We start from the raw sequence: 18,191 nt of genomic DNA, 5'->3' as shown, positions 1-18,191 counted from the left end.
CGAAAATATATCAAATCATCTAGTAGTACCGTAGGTGTTCTACACTGAGAACATATTTTCTACTAGATCAAATCATAGAGTTCTCAACCTATGTAGAAGTATACCTAGTCTTGCCATAAATACTGAAACAAGGAAAAAATTAAATTTTTCTTTTGCAAATAACATTATATATTTTCCAACAAAGACTTCGTAGACCGAGCTTTATGGTCCGAAACCGAGTGTTGCTGAAGTTCAACCCATAGAGACTATGGACTGAGTTAGAATAAATGTTTTCTTAATTATTGTTTAATATTCATTATTTAATTTTATGATTGTAATTTCAAACTACGGTAATATTCACAATAACTAGTCTTTGCTAGTCAAAATATTCTCAAAAATGTCTCTCACATTTAATGGACGGACCCAAGCCTGATGGTGAAGAAGTCACAGGTTTGTATGTTAAGTGAAAACGTTATTAAAAAATTTGGATGTTTTTCTTTAAAAGAAACTATTTTATCAGCGTATTAATACAGTTACAAATTGCATTTTTGTTTTGCCATATGAATATATATGAGTATATCTTTTAAAAAGCTGGGAGAGTTTCTTGCGCCACTTCTTCTCTCTCAGAGCGCCATTTGTTTCCGAAGCGGTGGAAGTGTTTGAAGCGACATCAAAAAGAATTCGAATGGAATGAATTTTGAGAAAATAAATGCCTTTTAAACGAATCCTTTTGAATTTCATATTTCACAGTGCAACTTTCAACTTTTGCGATTTCAGAATACGACATACCTATAATAAAAATGGAAAGTAGTAGTGAGTCGGCAAAATCAAAGAAACGCGCCACGAAAGGAGCCACGACCCGCTCCAAGAAAGCGAAGACCGAAGACGGAGAGACTTCGGCTAAACGTAAGTGGCTTGCTTATTCAGCCGGCTGTTAGCTTTGTGTTCAGACTGACGCATCATTTCTTTAAAAGCGGATAATTGCGGGTCTGATGTCCCACACCGAGGGTTCTGTACTGATGAAATGACAGCAAGTCGGGGTTCCAGTGCTCTGTGAACGTCGACGTCCCTTCATTGTGTGTCTTCTACTGTAAATATCACGGGGACTGTTCCGAAGAGCTGTTTCACCTGATTCCTGCCGCCGAATTCCACCTACGAACGACACACCATAAAATAGAATATCATTCCCATCATCTGGTTGTCTGGCGTTCCTCCACAGTGCGGTTTCCAAGGTACTTTTTTAACGTACAACCAAGCTCTGGAATCAGCTTCCTTATGTTGTGTTTCCGGAACGATACTACATGGTAAAAACGCGTACACCTTCCTTAAATGCCGGCAACGATCCTGTGAATCCTTTACTGTTGCAAGAGAATGTGCTAAATGGTACGCTCTGCCCTTTACAATGTAGTACCGCTCAGGATTCTAAATTGAACCCTAAATTCTCAGCTGCGGTATCGTAAATACGTTCGTCACTTGGAGACATACGATACTATGTCATTAGCCCAGAAATTTCACAAACTACGTTCAAGCCTTCACATAACTTCTTGACAGTGGAAAAAGGTTCTCTGTGTCGCCTAGCCTGATAAGGTACCACTGCTTAGAAGTCTCCAACTAATGTTAGACCTTTCCACATACAACCAACGACGGCTACAGAACTGCCAGATGAAATCACCCCTCTCTCTCACTCGAGTCTCTATACATAATTTTCTCTTTCGTGCCATATATTTCCTTCCGCGCCGTTATATTTGAACCCAGTCTCAAACTCGTCTAAAACTAGTCTCAAACTCGTCTAAAACTTGTCTCAAGTCAAAAGCCCAATAATTTCCGATTTGACTTTAGCTGATTTAGAACCACTACGTTGATCAGTGCTTCTCGGTCTTGGCAGAGCGTTCGTGTTGTCCTAAAGATATGTTCCTGTGTGAATTCGCACGACAATTCTCTGGGGAAAGATTCTGTACCAGAGTTTTCCAGGGATATTTAAGCCCCAAGGTTACTGAAGCCTATTCTGATCAGGTGTGTGGTTATACCTCCAGTGCCTCGTTCGTTATCTAGCAGGTGGACGGCACTAGTCCTGGATCTAATGCCGCAGCTGGATTCAGGCAGCTGTGGGTTACGATTGGTGCAGGAGTGATGGTAGATTCTCCAGCCTACACTGTGCCACGATCTTATCGAATAAATGGGATAAAATTGTCGTCTCGCATTCTACAACCGCGCGTGTTGCGAGGGCTGCAGTTGTCCCAAACCGATACGACTTGACCTTCAAGTATAGAGCACATCGCTTCAGGCGGAAGACATCCACTGCTGGACAACGACCTCCCCCATAGACCGTCATGGCGATCGATCCTGCGCTGCCTCATTCAACGTATTACGGCGATCTTGACCAGATTGTCGGTCCATCTTGTGAGGGGCCTACCAACACTAAGTCTTCTGTGGTTGCCATTCGAGGACTTAACTACTGCCCCGTACAGCTATCTGTTCGTCGAGTGTCCTGCCCACTGTCACTTATAAATAATATACCAATTAAACTGATGGTGATAGAGCGTACTCCCTAACTTACCTTAAAGGCCGGCAACGCATCTCTCGACCTCTGAATCTGCGGATGTCCATGAGCGTTCCATTTCCCTTCACTTGCGTCTCTTGCCTGTCCCCCATATATAAGAGAAATCAAAAGCCCTCACAGGATCACTCTGCTTGGCTAACCTGAAGACTGGCCGAATATTTATTCGTCAGAATCCGCCCACCATTTTGTAGTACATTGATATTTTTTCTGTAATGTTTTCTATAATTGTATATCCAGGGAAGTTTGAACACAAAGTCAACGGTTGTATTTTTAAGACTATGGAAAAGCTATGCGAGTGTCAGTATGTCGTTATAGAATAATGAAGTATTTAAATTATTTTCGAGGGGCTTTGGAGATCTTGATGTGTTAGTGCCCTCAAATTTAAAAGTATATTCAAAGTATCACTTAGTCAATGTAGGGGTTCGAGATGGAAGAATTGAATAATTTGTAGCAACTATTTATTTACTGTTTTATACAAATATTATGAATCAGCACCCGTTCACATATAATATGCCTGAATATTTTTAAATTGTTTCGTAGAGTGTTGAAACAATGATTATTAATTATGAGAAATAGCGGCAGGTTTAATTTTTACTAATACTATTCTGCAGACAATTATAACAGCATGTCCATAGCATATCCCTAAAAGTTTGTAGCTACCCGGGTAGTGGGGATAATTACCTACTCAGTGATACTAAATATGTTTACCAAATATATCTTCTACGGCATATATATCCGACAGCAATAGAATTCCCCCACCGGACATAACGTCAAAATACCATTCGCATCACGTTGTCGTCTGGTATTCTATAACCGCGTGTTTTGCGAGAAATGTGTTGCCTCGCCACTTTGTGGAATGAAGACTAGAGCAAATTCTTCCAACTCAAAGACCGGCGGCAAAGCAATAATCTTTCTGTATAAGATATACATTGTTCCGTTGGCGAGTAGTTTGAGTTTCATTTGTATTTAGTTCCGGGTGTTGTATTGCAAAATATAAGACGCTGAATCAGGACTGATTCTGCTGAATAGCCCCGTTGACGTGGCCGCCGCGTGTACTTACATTTTGATACCTAAAAGGGGGGGTGAGATAGGCCTGCCACCAACTGGATGTGTTGCGTTACTCCACAGTGCAGTTTTCAAGCAACTTTCTTCCACGTACAACCAGGCTGTGGAATGAGCTACCTTGTGCGGTGTTTCTAGGACTCTACGTAATGGGTACTTTAAAAAAACCTGCGTGTACATTCCTAAAAGGCCGGCAATGCTCCTGTGATTCCTCTGGTGTTGCAAGAGAACGTGTGCGGCGGTTATCACTTAACATCAGGTGACCCGTACGCTCTTTTGTCCTCCTCTTGCATAAAAAGCCCATTTATCTTTTTTCAGATAACACATATCAAAATTATATCTAAGTACTCGGATGTAGAGGCTTTAGGCACCAATAATAGCTTTTCCATCGTCTTAGGAATTATATTTAAGATTTTTTTTGTTTGTACAGCGTTGCACAATCCTGGACGGCGCGGCCGTACTTATTATTAAAAAGAATGAAGCGAATCTTGAATCTTTTTTTAAAATTACTTGTTAATGAAGGTTTTATTGAATAAACCGGTTCAGAACGGTTTTTCATTACCGTTTTAATTTACCGAATGATTGTTTAACAAGACGACGAAACGAGCGTATTTGGCAGGTACGCACGTTTCATCGTTAATTCAGATATTTTTATTCAAAATAGGATATGAAATCAATTATTGAAAGTCAAAATCTATCATCCAGTCGGAAGTTATTGCTTCAGACCTGACCTTTTTTTAAATAGTCTGACGGCGGTAGCTCCATTCCCAATCTGTGCTATCATTGATAGAAACCGATTTGAACCGTTAAATTTAAACCGGTTCCTAACTTGGTCAAGAATATCTTAGAAAGTCCACATTCTACACGTGTAGTTTTGATTTTGCAGCGCTGTCCTATTGCTTCTTAGATCTGTTTGCAAGTTAATTTATTTCGTGTGTATTTACAAGGAGTCTTCACACAGCCGTACTATGAATTGTTGTTATTTAAAGTGCTAAGACGACGCCTGTTATGATATTGAAAACAAAAACCCGATTCGATTACCGTCGAGTACATGTCGTGATACTTTCGAGCTATCACTGCATTGTTTTTGAATTATCGTTTTTACGTTTTCGACTCTAGTTGTTAATACTTCTGTAGTTTATATTGTTCTGTGTCTCTGTAACAGTTCTTTCATTGATGTTTCATTGTAATCATCTAAATAATAAAAACCAGCGTCAAAACGCAACCTTTTCATCGATCTATAATACTGAAAAAATAAATCGTTATTTATTTATTAATAATATTCTAGTGATGCTTGTTTTGCGCACCGTACCAAAGCGGCGATGTGACGTCATCGACGTTAGTTAATGTAACCGGTTAGTAATGTTCTGGGTGTAATTTGTTTCGTTTACAAAACGTTGTGTAAACGTCTAAAAAGGCTTTACATTTAAATCACCGTTACACGTTCTCTCTGAATCCTGGTCCAATAATGCGTAAACGTAGCATCTCTTTGGGATGTCCGATTCTTCAACCACTCGAGATACGTTAGCTTACTGCAAAATATATTATTAGATGAAAAGAATCAATGTTAGCAGTGAGTTATATATAGTTAACAGTGGCTATCACAATAGATCACATTGGTCGTTGTGAAACAGGGATGCACTGAACTGCACTAAAGCAACTTTACAAACAATAACCATAAAAAGGGTTTAAAATAATTTATATTTAAGAAGTATACAGAAGAAATGAAGAAAATTTATTAAACTAGATCAGACATTGTGTGATTGATGGTAAAGTAAAGTTACGTATTCATTTATTCATGACAGCACAGAACATTATATACATAGTAAAATTAACAAATTTTAAAATACGGCGTCACGAAAAGGACACCCACTCAGCATTTTTTGGAATTGAAATAAGGATCACCCCAATTCCAACACTGATTTTCAGTAGATACCTAGGAAGTCGACCTGTTGACAGCAGCCGTAGACAAAACGGTTCCTTTGTTTATAGGTCTTAAAAGTGACCGTCTACAAATATTACAAACAGAGAAGAAACTAAACTAAACTAGATTGAATTTAATGGGAGTTTTAAAAGTTTTTTTTTATCATAATAAATAGGGTATATTTTGTGTTTTTTTTATTATTATTATTGAAGCTGTTTTTTTTCTGATTATTATTATTATTTTTGTGCCTCTAAACACTTTTGTTGTTAAAAGAGAACGATTGATTGATACGATATAACAGAGGTAACCTTGAGTAATCCTTACATATTTGTGAAATAAATTTTAATCATATAGAATCTCCATTATATACGCGAGGTTTCAATCGCATTGTTATCATTTCTTTTATCTTTAACCCATGCTTTTAATCCTTTAATTTAAAAATCTTATTGCCAACATTAAAACAATGTCCTAATAACCATTACATCATCCAAACGAGTGTTGTAATGAAATTCAGTACAACATTACAACACTCGTTTGGACGATGTAATGGTTACTAGGACTGGCTTTTTTATTGTTAGCAGTAAGCTAACTATTTCAGAATCTTTTAGAGGATTCATATTATGGGTGTAGATAAACTATACAGCTGTTAATAATTAGGTATTAAAACACTCATGTGATACTATTATCAAACGAAGCGAAGCAGAGTTCGTAATTTAATACCCCTTTATAACAAAACCTTTCTGCATCGACAAAACTTAGTGCAATGCATTTTTTTTTAAATTTCGGTTTGTGCGTAACAGTGACAAATAGACAGATTAATGCGATGCCTAGTTTGGGACAAGATAATTTGTGTAAAAGTAAGCAATATTATTATTTGTAAATGTATTTTAATAAATGATGCATCATTTATCATCTTATATTCTTTCGGTCCAGTTGTCACAACAATACGAAAGAAAGCACTTCTAGAAGTGTAGTATAAAGTATTTTCTCTATCTCTGGTCTTTCTCTAGAGTCATTTTTCTCCGCTTTTTGAACCGACACTGCGGACCATTTGATAATCTAATTTCCTTTTTTGGATATCTAATTGGCGATGATGCAAGATACATTTTTTTTCGTTTTCTCGTTGAGTCTGTTTGAAGTGCTCAAAATACACGTGAGTTAGGTAAGTTAAGTTTGACGTAATATTAAAGTGAAATAATGGTCAATTTTTTACAAGACACTAGCTGACTCAGCAAACGTTGTATTGCCATATAAAGTAACAAGAAAAAATCAATAATTAAATTATTAAAGTTTGTTTTTTACCTCCAGAGATAGTTAGAAAGATATAAAGATTCTAATTAGTTATTCATTTTAAACTAGTCTTTCAATTTGATTTCTGAACGACAGGGGACATATCAAAGGAAAAACAAAGTTGTTGTTTTTATTTAATTTCGAGCATTTCCATATTTATTCACCTTTTAAACCTTCTCTGGACCTCCACAAATAATTCAAGACCAAAATTAGCCACATCGGTCCAGCCGTTCTCGAGTATTAGCGAGACTAACGAACAGCAATTCATTTTTATATTTATATACAGATACAGCAAGATAAAGATTCGATCGAAATTATTATGCAAGCGAAAAGTGAAATATGACCACAATTAAACAAAGTAGACCAAAGTGCCATCTGAGCTAATACAGTCTTTTTTTTTATGGAATAGGAGGAAAGACGAGCGTACGGGTCACCTGTTGTTAAGTGATCACCGCCGCCCACAATCTCTTGCAACACCAGAGGAATCACAGGAGCGTTGCCGGCCTTTAAGGAAGGTGTACGGGCTTTTTTTGAAGGTACCCATGTCGTATCGTCCCTGAAACATCGCACAAGGAAGCTCATTCCACAGCTTTGTAGTACGTGGAAGAAAGCTCCTTGAAAACCGCACTGTGGAGGACCGCCACACATCCAGATGGTGGGGATGATATCCTAACTTGTGGCGTGTCGTGCGAAGGTGGAATTCGGCTGCAGGAATCAGGTTAAACAGCTCTTCGGAACACTCCCCGTGATAAATGCGGTAGAAGACCCACAATGAAGCGACGTCTCTACGCAACGCCAAGTGATCCAGCCGTTCTCTGTGAACGTTCGTTCACAGAGAACGGAACGTTATACGTTCACCAGTCTTGTATATAGTGGCGAAATTTACCTTTGTATTCTAATGTTATTGTAGCTGTTTCTCATTAAAATACGGATAAAACTACGTTTTTTAAAATTGAAACCTAGCTAGATTGATTTATCGCCCCCGAAATCCCCTGTATACTATATTTTATGAAAATCGTTCGAGCCGTTTCCGAGATTCAGATTATGTATATACAAGAATTGCTCGTTTAAAGATATAAGATTATTATACTAGCTGATCCAGCAATCAATTATTAAAATTTTCGGGGTATAATAAATAGGTGACGACCGATACTCAGACCTACCAAATATATCGTACTACAATCATTGTATTCGGATATTGCCATCTTGCGGATCTGTGGATGAAACAGAATAATATAAAAATCGTGATTAAAAACAGAGGTTGATCGTAGAAGGGTAAAAATTTAAAGTTGGTACGTATTTGATCAATGCTGAATTATAATACCTAATAAAAATTAAAAAAAAAAAGTATTTAGGTGTGAGGTCACCCTTATCACTTAGGAGTATGAAATAGATGTTGGCCGATTCTAAGGCCTACCCAATATGTACACAAAATTTAATACACATTGGTTAAGCCGTTTCGTAGGAGTTTGGTAACAAAGACAGCGACATGAGAATTTTATATATATACTATAGATAAATTATCAATAGTATTAAAACTATTTTTGTATTTCTTTTCAAAATTTTAGGTTATAATCTATATATATATATAAATGAATTGCTGTTCGTTAGTCTCGCTAAAACTCAAGAACGGCTTTACCGATTTGGCTAATTTTGGTCTTGAATTATTTGTGGAAATGCAGAGAAGGTTTAAAAGGTGAATAAATATGAAAATGTTCGAAATTAAAAAAAAAAACAACAATTTTGTTTTTCCTTTGCTGTGTCCCCCGTTTTTCAGAAATCAAATTGAAGGAATAGTTTAAAATGAATAACTAATTAGAATCTTTGTATCTGTCTAACTTTCTCAGGACTTAAAGAACAAACTTATTTTTAGCTAACTATAGTTGATAGTTTAACTATAGTTGATGATGATACTATGATGGTAGTACAACGTTTGCTGGGTCAGCTAGTATATATAATAAATTTAAAAAAATACACCGTGTATCAGTTAACTCTACTGAAGACATTTATGAGAGAAAATAAATGTCACTAAAATATCTCTACTTACATATCATAGACAAATATTTGTTTAATAGACAATTTTATACAAATGATTTAAGTTTTCTTAAGTGTTCATTCCGCCAATATTTGTTTTTAAACAATTCGACACGTGTTTCGCCTCTACACGAGGCATCCTCAGGACGTTGTCTCGTCAAAATCTGACACGAGACTGAGTTTTGAGTCAAAACAAATATTGGCGGCATTAATACTTAAGAAAACTTAAATCATTTGTATAATTATGGATTTCGCAAAGTAACGCCTACTTCAATAATTTTTTTTGGACAACATTATTCTTCTTGCCTCTCACCACCGCCACCGGTGGGATTTCCACATTGATACACTTTTATTTTTATTTATTATCTGCTTTCATCAGCTTAAAAACTACGAGAACAATACCTGCGGCAAAGAATATTATATAATCATGCAAATGCCTGCACGCTCGCGCGGTACCCTCGAGGTAGCTAATAGATATGCTTGTCAATCGCTGACCTAGGTATATATTTTTCTGTCTTTGTTTTATCTGGTTAAAAGTCCTAACTAACTAAAGTGTACAAACGTAAGCATAACTAGTTACCTAATTAAGCAAAGTAAACTAAAAAATATTCTGTCAACGTACAAGTTGACAGGTAATTTTGCCATAGTCAGATTGCTCCCCGACCACGTCACCTTACGAGCCACAATTAAGTAGCTAATTGGTGGGAAAATGGCGCCTTCTGCTGTTTTTGTGCGATTAGATCGTTGTGTGCGTAAACTAACTTACCAATGTGTTACGAATCCAACAGCTTTGAACTGAGTACAATTTAAAATGTATCTTAGTAGCAGGTGTCTAAAGTAGCTATTTGTTTAAAAAGGTGTAACTAAGTGTGTAACTTTATGTGTTAGTTATAAACATTAGAGAACGAAGTAAAGTTATTCCAAATTTAAAAGATTTTGTCTTTATCGTTCCTAGAATTACATGACAGGCAGAAGTAATTTTAAACTTGGAGTAACTTAACATTGACAGTTAGTTACAAAATCAACTATTTATTGTGTTTGTACAAATTTTATTCTAAATTTTATCCACGCGCAAATGACGGACGCTCTTCTCGATAAGCGCACACTATGAAGATCTCAGGTCATTTATACGTCTAGATAGACTGTAAAGCTGTGAAACGTTGAAAAAAGTTGAGGTTGACACTTAACCTCTATTTTGAGCAATGCACGCACACTAACACAAAATGATGTGGATGACTTAAATATCATAATAGCACAAAAAAGTATCGTTACTTTGCTCCTAATAATTCAAGAGTTCCTTTACTTTGTCATGGATTCCGTATTTAGAACCCAACCAAACTATCACCAAAATACCTTTTAAGTATATCCTTTCGAATAAAAAGAATATATTGAGTTATTCGTAAATTTATCATCCACATGCGTATAGCAAATTTAAGACTTCAATAGTTTTCTCATGGATGCCATTGTCAGATCTGGACCAAATTACAATGTAATCACACGGGAAGCACCAGCTTTCAAATAAAAAAAGAATTATCAAAATCGGTTCACCCATTCGAAAGTTTTGACGTAACAAACATAAAAAAACATACCGACGAATTCAGCACCTCCTTTTTTTTCGAAGTCGGTTAAAAACCAAATAGATTGTATCTTTACGGCGTTACAAGATACAACCCTAACAAATACCCTCAACTAACTAAGCTTTCGGTCCAGTCTTTAAATGGGGAAATTGGCTTGTGGTCCTTTTAGCTGCGTGGTTATAATTATTCTACTCTGTATGACATCTATAGGGCGCCCCAAAGTTATGGGACATGAAGGGAAAGTACCTTAAATATCGTAGATAGGGTATTTTACTGAAAGAAGACTTTATATTATTTTTAAAAGTTAACTAAATACTAACTTACTATTCTTATACTACTAGATACTACTACCGCTTCGGAAACAAATGGCGCTCTGAGAGAGAAGAAGCGGCGCAAGAAACTCTCCCAGCATTCTTTTTTTTGCGCTCTTTTCAATAAAAATATTCAATATTGTACAGTCATTTCTATCGCTATAAAATAAACTCAATCTAGTCCCAGGCTGTCCGATCATTTAGATATTCAGCAGTGGAGTAATAGGATTTACGACAGAGCCATTTTTTTATAAAACATTTAAATTTATTTATAGATAATGCCTGAACAGTGGCTGGGACTTTATTGTAGAAGTGTATACATTTACCCTTAAAGCTATTATGTATCTTATGAAGCCTACTAGAATAAGTTACAAGCAATCCCTTATTTCTAGTGTTATAATAATGAAAATCACTATTAAGAGCAAAAAGGTGACGATTTTTGTGAACAGTCATAATATTTCTTTAAATTTTTCTTTGAGAGACTGTCTATAACCAAGCTGATATATAGCACGAACAGCTCTCTTTTGCAGTGCAAACACTATCAATGTCAGCAGCATGACCCCATAGTAATATACCGTACGTCATGATGCTGTGAAAATAACTAAAGTACACTAATCTAGCGGTCGCAACATTCGTGTACTCTCTAATCTTTCTAATTGCTTATGCCGCAGAGCTGAGTCTATCTGCTAGATGGGTAATATGTGGACCCCATATTCCCATCATAGGTACATATTTTGTTTATTTGGTCGGAGCAAAAGTATTCTCAAATATGAAAAAAAAACTACGTTTTAAAACACCGAAAATTAAGATTTAATTTAATACACCTCTTATGCAAATATTATACCTCATATTAATACAATACTATTATTTGTATGTGCTACCTATTGCTCCTATAAATAAAATCTCGCAGTATGCATTAAATAAGCCAATGAGAATGCGGAACGAGTTTGTAGAACTACCAATGGGAACACCAAAGACTGTCATTGAGAGTTTTTTGAAGTCATCTCCAATGCATTATTAGTGTTTGGACATTCGTCTCTATTGACCATGACGATAGTACAATTATTCGAACCAGCTGATGTCAACTCGTCAAGAAAAACGTTAAAATGCAAGTAACACTTATAACAGACTCAAAAAGTTGCGAAATCTTCTACGTACGCTTCCGATGTAAATGCCATCCGAAACAAACAGAACCCATATCTGACAGAAGACGGTTATGAGTTATATTAAGAAGACCTGAGAATGGGCGAAGATAATGAGATGATCGTTTCTGTTATAGGAACGGACGGCGGCGAGAAGCTTAAGAAAAGGAAACCCAAATCGGAATATAGCGCGACACCCGAGCGCACAGAGCACAGGGTTAATCTCACAGCCATACTCCAATACTCCAACGCGAGTCCGTTCCGAGACAAAACAGTGCGCGGTTTCTCCTGCCTCTATTGCGCGAAATACTTCCCAACTATAGAAGACTTGCGAACTCATACGGCACAGAAGCCCGAAAAAGATAAAATTAACTCGATGCTCGATTATAAACTTAGTTATAATCCAATTAAGGTTGACATTACCGATCTTAGATGCACCGTTTGTGATCGTAGCATGAAAGATCTGAACGAATTGAAGGAACATTTAGTTGCGGCACACGATAAGACTATTCATAAGGATATTAAAGACATTATACTTCCATTTAGATTAGAGAACGGCAGTAACTTCACATGTGTTGTGTGTTCTGTAGTCCATATATCGTTTAAGAATTTGTATCACCATATGAGCAGTCATTATAGGAATTATTGTTGTAAAAAATGCGGCGCGGGATACATAACTATTGCAGCTCTGAGAAAACACGGAAAGACACACTACCAAGGCAACTTTCCTTGCGACTTTTGCGATAAAAGCTACACGTCGTTAGCTAAGAAGAGGAATCACGAAAAGGGCGTCCATATGGGCGGATGGCTCAGGAACAAGTGCCCGCACTGTCCCGAAATATTTGTCAGCTATTACGACAGGAGTGAGCACCTTGTGAAGGAGCACAACGAAGCCCCCGTTATATATCCATGCAATGCGTGTAATAAGACCTATAAGAAGAAATTCGAGTTGAATAGACACATTAAACATCACCACTTGCAGCAGAGGAGTTTCCTCTGCGATAAATGCAATGCCAAATTCTTCTCCAAGCGGGGCTTAGTCGATCACATGACGCGGCATACAGGTGCTGAGTTGTGCTCCTGTGACATTTGCGGGAAGTCCTTCTCCCGGTTGCGGACTTTGAGAGAGCACATCAAAGTGCACGAGGGTGACAAAAAGCACCAGTGCCAGGTGTGCAAGAAGACATTTATGCAAAAGTGTAGCCTGAAGAGCCACGTCAAGTTGCACCAAGATGATCTGGAGATCTTCAAAGAGTTTGATGACGTGAAACACCTGATTGATAACAGGGAGATGACGTTGAAGGAGATTGCAGAGGAGAACAAGAGGAAAGAACAGGCGGAGCGAAATAAACTGATGACCTTGTCGTAGATGTGTGGAAACAATTGTTTGCAAATTATAGGTATTTTAATTTTACCGTGCATCTATTTTACTAAAGTGTATTTCGTCGGTACTTCCATCTCACTATTACGCTTCTGAGATTTTTATGATCCATCTAGTGGAAGTTTTAGTTTAATAAGACTTTAAACGAAAGTCAATAATTTGTGATGATAGAATTTTCTGATTTTGGTGTATCGTCTGTCCTATTTGAGATCATAATAATTATGTACTATTTTTATTTTTTAAACAAATCAATAGTAGCTATGACTTATTTATACAATTAGCTGTGTATGGGCGCGTATTCATCTACCAAAACATATACATTATGGTAACGGTTTCTTGAAAAATTTAAAATTCAAACAAAATTCTTACAATGGAGACGCTTCCCAAACATATGTCATCTTGGCCATGATCTTCATTGATCGTGAAGTCACGGAGAGTATACAACAATAAATTTGATTGTCAAAAAACTTTTATTGCATGAAAGAACATTATGTATCTCGGTTTTTTTGTGTTTTGTATTCGTACCTCAATGGTGGATGCGCCTTAAGACTCATCTCTCTTTATGTAAAAAGAAATTTCATTATTTAATATTTTCAAATTGTGTCATATAACTTAGTAAATGAATAAACTTATATACTATATAGAACAATCAACAATTTTTTTTTCTCTCACCAGGTTTCACGGTTGAAATTTAAGCGTTTGCATGTTGAGTATTTTTGCGCCGAGTGTATTTCGTGTTGTAAATTGAAGTGTGCGTGTGTTTCGTTTCCCTCCGAACGGCAAATGAAAAGCTCTTTTTCTTTTGTAGGCCGTACGGGATCACGAAACAAGCGAAAAGGAACGTTGAGAGAAGATGAAACTGAGAGGAGTGAGAATGTGAATGATGATGTTGTGCGTGATAAACTATCTGAGATGCAAAGGCAGTGGCACAATTTGACCACTCTGCTTAAATACTCGAACGTGACCCCGTTCAAGGATCGTAACGACGCAGGCTATATCTGCGCGTACTGTTACAAAACATTTCCCAACCCGACAGACCTTAGAAACCATACGCACTTCGATCATGAAAGAGAAAAACCTTCATACAAAGCCGGTTCAGGGATGAGCAGCTTTGTCGCGTTCCTAGACATCGTCGATCTAAAATGCAATATCTGCCAAAATCCAATGGAAAATCTGGAGTCGCTGACACATCATCTAGTCAACGAGCACAGAAAGAAATATTATTTGGGCATAACAGACTATTTTCAACCGTTCAAACTGACGAATGAACAGCAGATAAACTGTTGCATATGCGACGCGGCCTTTCACAACATGAAGCTTTTGATGCAACATATGAATGTGCACTACAGGAACTTTATATGCACCACGTGCGGCGCCGGTTTCGTGAATATATTCCGTCTAAACCGGCACGAGACAACGCACGCGAAAAAGAAGTCGAGCTATCCGTGTCGGCACTGTAGCCAAGTGTTTACGGCTGAATCGAAGAAGAAAGCGCACGTCAATACCGAGCACAAGGGCATCGCTGGCGATAGTGTGTGCCAAATATGCAAGGCGAGATTTAAAAATTACTATCAGAAAACACGCCACATGTCCCAAGTGCATAATATCGAGGGCATTAAGTGCGATATGTGCGATAAGAAGTTCAACTTGAAGTCGAATTTGATGCTGCATGTCCGCAGTGTTCACCTGAAGGAGAGGCCGTATGCGTGCTCGGTTTGCAGCATGGGGTTCTTCATCAAACGGCATATGTTAGGGCATTATCTTGCGACGCACACGAACGAGAGAAGGTTTAAATGCGACGCTTGTGGCAAGGCGTACGCGACGCAGAACAGCAGAAGGAAACACATGAAGAAGAATCATGGGATTGCAAAGGCTCAGATGGTTGTCAATGTAGTAGAGAAATGAATTGTGATTGGTGATGTGGTAGTGACCGTTGTGCAATGTCTAAGGACTATCTTAATTTATTTAATTTATTAAAAAACAGAATGTCGTCTAAATGAATTGTTCTTTTAAGATTTCAATGGCATATTTTTTTAATTAGAATAAGTGAGAGTAAGAGCAAGGCGTTAACCTGGTGGTAAGTTACACGCCCTGGCTATTACAATGCATTGCCGCCCGACTCTTTTTTGAAACCAAAACACTGAGTGGCGTCATCTTCATAACATGTTAAATCTCATTATCCGGTCATTCACTACAAAATTGGATCGCGACCCACCTTAATGTCATTTTCTTTCAGCCATAATTAACACGTAGGTCGAAATTCGTTTGAACATACATTTTTATTTCCAATGAGACTGAAACCCTTGTCATTACGTGAGTATGTATGCTCTCTGATAAGAAATATATACTTAATTGAATGAAATAAACCTAGAACATAAACTAAACAGTAAATAAAGTACACAATTACGCAATTTTTATTTTGTCCTGAACATCCCTCAACGTACTAAGTTTTCAGAGCTGATTTCATATTTACTTATATATCCCAGTAATAGTGATGTTACATCGTTTTGGCCCCTTTTTTCCCTCTGTCTCTAACCCCCCTATTCATAATGGTCCGCCAACTTAAAACAGATGCTAAAGAGTGTTATTTCTTATTCTGACTTAGGTCAATAGTAGAAGACAGAGTGAGAATTAGCAATGCTTTAAGTTAGCAGACTATTATGAATTATATGAATAAGGGCGTAATTAACTATTCAAAACTACCAGATTTTATCCCACATCATGGATTCCAAACACATCCATAGTTGGCGACGATAAAAGACTTGTTCGGATATGGGGCAGGGACAGTATGACATTTTTGTGACATGACTTTTTTTTTTCTACAAAATCTACACAAAAGCAAGATTCGTAGTTTTTGCAAAATATTTTAAATAATATTATGCTGTTTAACGGTGGACGCAGTGATGCCAGAATAAGAAAACTGATAAAAATCTTGGTTATGTTGTTTTTGTAAATAACCCCTTAATAAGCCATCTTTTTAGTGCAAATCTTAACCGAACTGTTTGTATGATTTTAAAAGAACTATCAGCATAGTGGTGTCATCAATCACTTTTGTCGATGGTACATTACTGATTCAGTAAAATGTGCCGCACGGCAGAAGCTCAATTAGCCGGGACTCCATGCCTCCCATTTATAGTTTATTTAATTTGAAAAGATGTGTGATGAAAATGTGTATTAGTACTATTTAATGAAATAAATGAAAACAACTTGACATCTACATGTGTGTGCTTTTGATAATCTTGAACCGGTTTGGAATCATGTCCATGAAGAGGTATGAAGGTTCTGCTATGAGGCATTAGTCGTCTGTGGTATGAGCATTTCGAAAAATTTACAATGTTTCATTCACATGCCATTTTTAATTAAGTATACCTTCTTTACTGTTCTGCTGCATTACGTTAACTTTAAGCATGTATTTATAATATTACCAAGACCTAATGATAATGTTTAACTCGATGCGATGATAGTTTATTCCATATTTTTTTTAAAGCATTTAATAGGCGTTAGGCTAATACTAGTAGGTTGTGTGAACAGTCAAAAACTGCCAAATTTAAAAGTTAAGTCTTTATAAATATTCAAAAACGGGGGTGTAACTTAAAAGGAAGCTGGCTGGTGTTATAATATGTGCTTTTATTTGTAGGTAGACCAGATATTACTGGAATCATGGGTTCGGGTAATTTGTCTAGTACAGTGAAAAAGTCAGGAATTATCACAATACAAATATCTGGGTCAACGAATCAGCCTAAAGAAAAAGATATAACCAAGCATAGATTTAACGCGAGCCAGTTTATGCAGTACTCGAATGCAACACCAATCAGATACCAAGGGAGTATAGGATTTCTGTGCTGCTTTTGTAATCGACAATACCCCGATCCGGCCGATTTAAAATATCACTCAATAAACGAACACGACGATGACAGCAAGTTCAGTTTTTTGAGTAATAAGAGAATGTGTTCCTACATTGTAAAGATGGATATAACTAATTTACAGTGCAAGATTTGCGCTAAGGACATGGGCGATCTTGACGATTTGGCCAAACATTTAATCTCGGCACACGATAAAAAAATTTACACTGATATAAAAAGCTTTATACTACCATTGAAATTTGGCAAGGAGAACCTTAGTTGTTATATATGCTTGCAAATGTTCAACAGACTCAAAGGGTTGCAGGAACACATGAATGTGCATATGCGCAACTTTGTATGCGAGGAATGTGACGCGGGTTTCCTGAATCAGATGATGTTGAAGAATCACTCTGCGAACCATGAAATCGGTTCGTTCAAATGCGGTTTCTGTGACAATGTCTATGTGTCAATGAAGAGTAAAAAGCTTCATGAGAGAAATGTCCACACTCGTTCCAAATTAATTTACAAGTGTGGTGGCTGCGGTGAGATGTTTCATTCAAATGAATCGAAGAAAATCCATTTGCGGAAGGTGCATAATGTTGTCAGTAAAAGTCTTAAATGCGCCGCGTGCGAGAAGCTATTTCAGAGTCAAAAATCGCTGCGGATTCATGTACAAAGAGATCATCTAGTTGAGAGGAACTTTGAGTGCTCGATGTGTGACATGAAATTCTTCGAGAAACAAGAGATGATCTTGCATATGGTGAAGCATAGCGGTGAAAAACTGTTTCAGTGCGATGTATGCAAAAAGTCGTATGGACGCAAGAAAACGTTGCGGGAGCATATTCGTATTCATTTGGACGATAGACGATTTAAGTGTCAATATTGCGATAAAGCTTTCGTTCAGAAGTGTAGTTGGCGCGGGCATATGCGAAGCAAGCATGGCATAATCGTCTAGTCGATAGGAAAATGTTCATTCACTATTTCGCTTGTTCCTTATTACTTGTACATTGTCAACTCATCCGTTTATTAAAGTGCTAATGTTGATTACGAAGCGAGAAAGCAAATATGTATTTTAATATGTGCTTTTCT

At 37.1% G+C, this 18,191-nt stretch overlaps 1 protein-coding gene across 19 annotated transcripts in view; it reads left to right on the top strand.

The window, feature by feature from the left end:
- Nucleotides 1–18,191, top strand: part of LOC126973455 (zinc finger protein 57-like) — a 74,449-nt gene that overhangs the window by 6,643 nt on the left and 49,615 nt on the right. For 14 of the 19 annotated variants that reach the window (XM_050820740.1, XM_050820731.1, XM_050820732.1 and 11 more), the window contains exon 4: nucleotides 757–885. In XM_050820740.1, coding sequence (XP_050676697.1) covers nucleotides 757–885 — 129 coding nt within the window. Of the gene's footprint in view, nucleotides 1–756; nucleotides 886–12,016; nucleotides 13,917–14,068; nucleotides 15,672–16,897; nucleotides 18,181–18,191 lie in introns of those variants that run through there. The other 5 variants (XM_050820723.1, XM_050820722.1, XM_050820726.1 and 2 more) reach the window with 5 other exon arrangements.

Source organism: Leptidea sinapis, chromosome 29, assembly GCF_905404315.1.
Source record: "Leptidea sinapis chromosome 29, ilLepSina1.1, whole genome shotgun sequence".
Taxonomy (NCBI): Eukaryota; Metazoa; Arthropoda; class Insecta; order Lepidoptera; family Pieridae; genus Leptidea; species Leptidea sinapis.
This window is presented reverse-complemented; position numbering and strand designations above follow the sequence as displayed.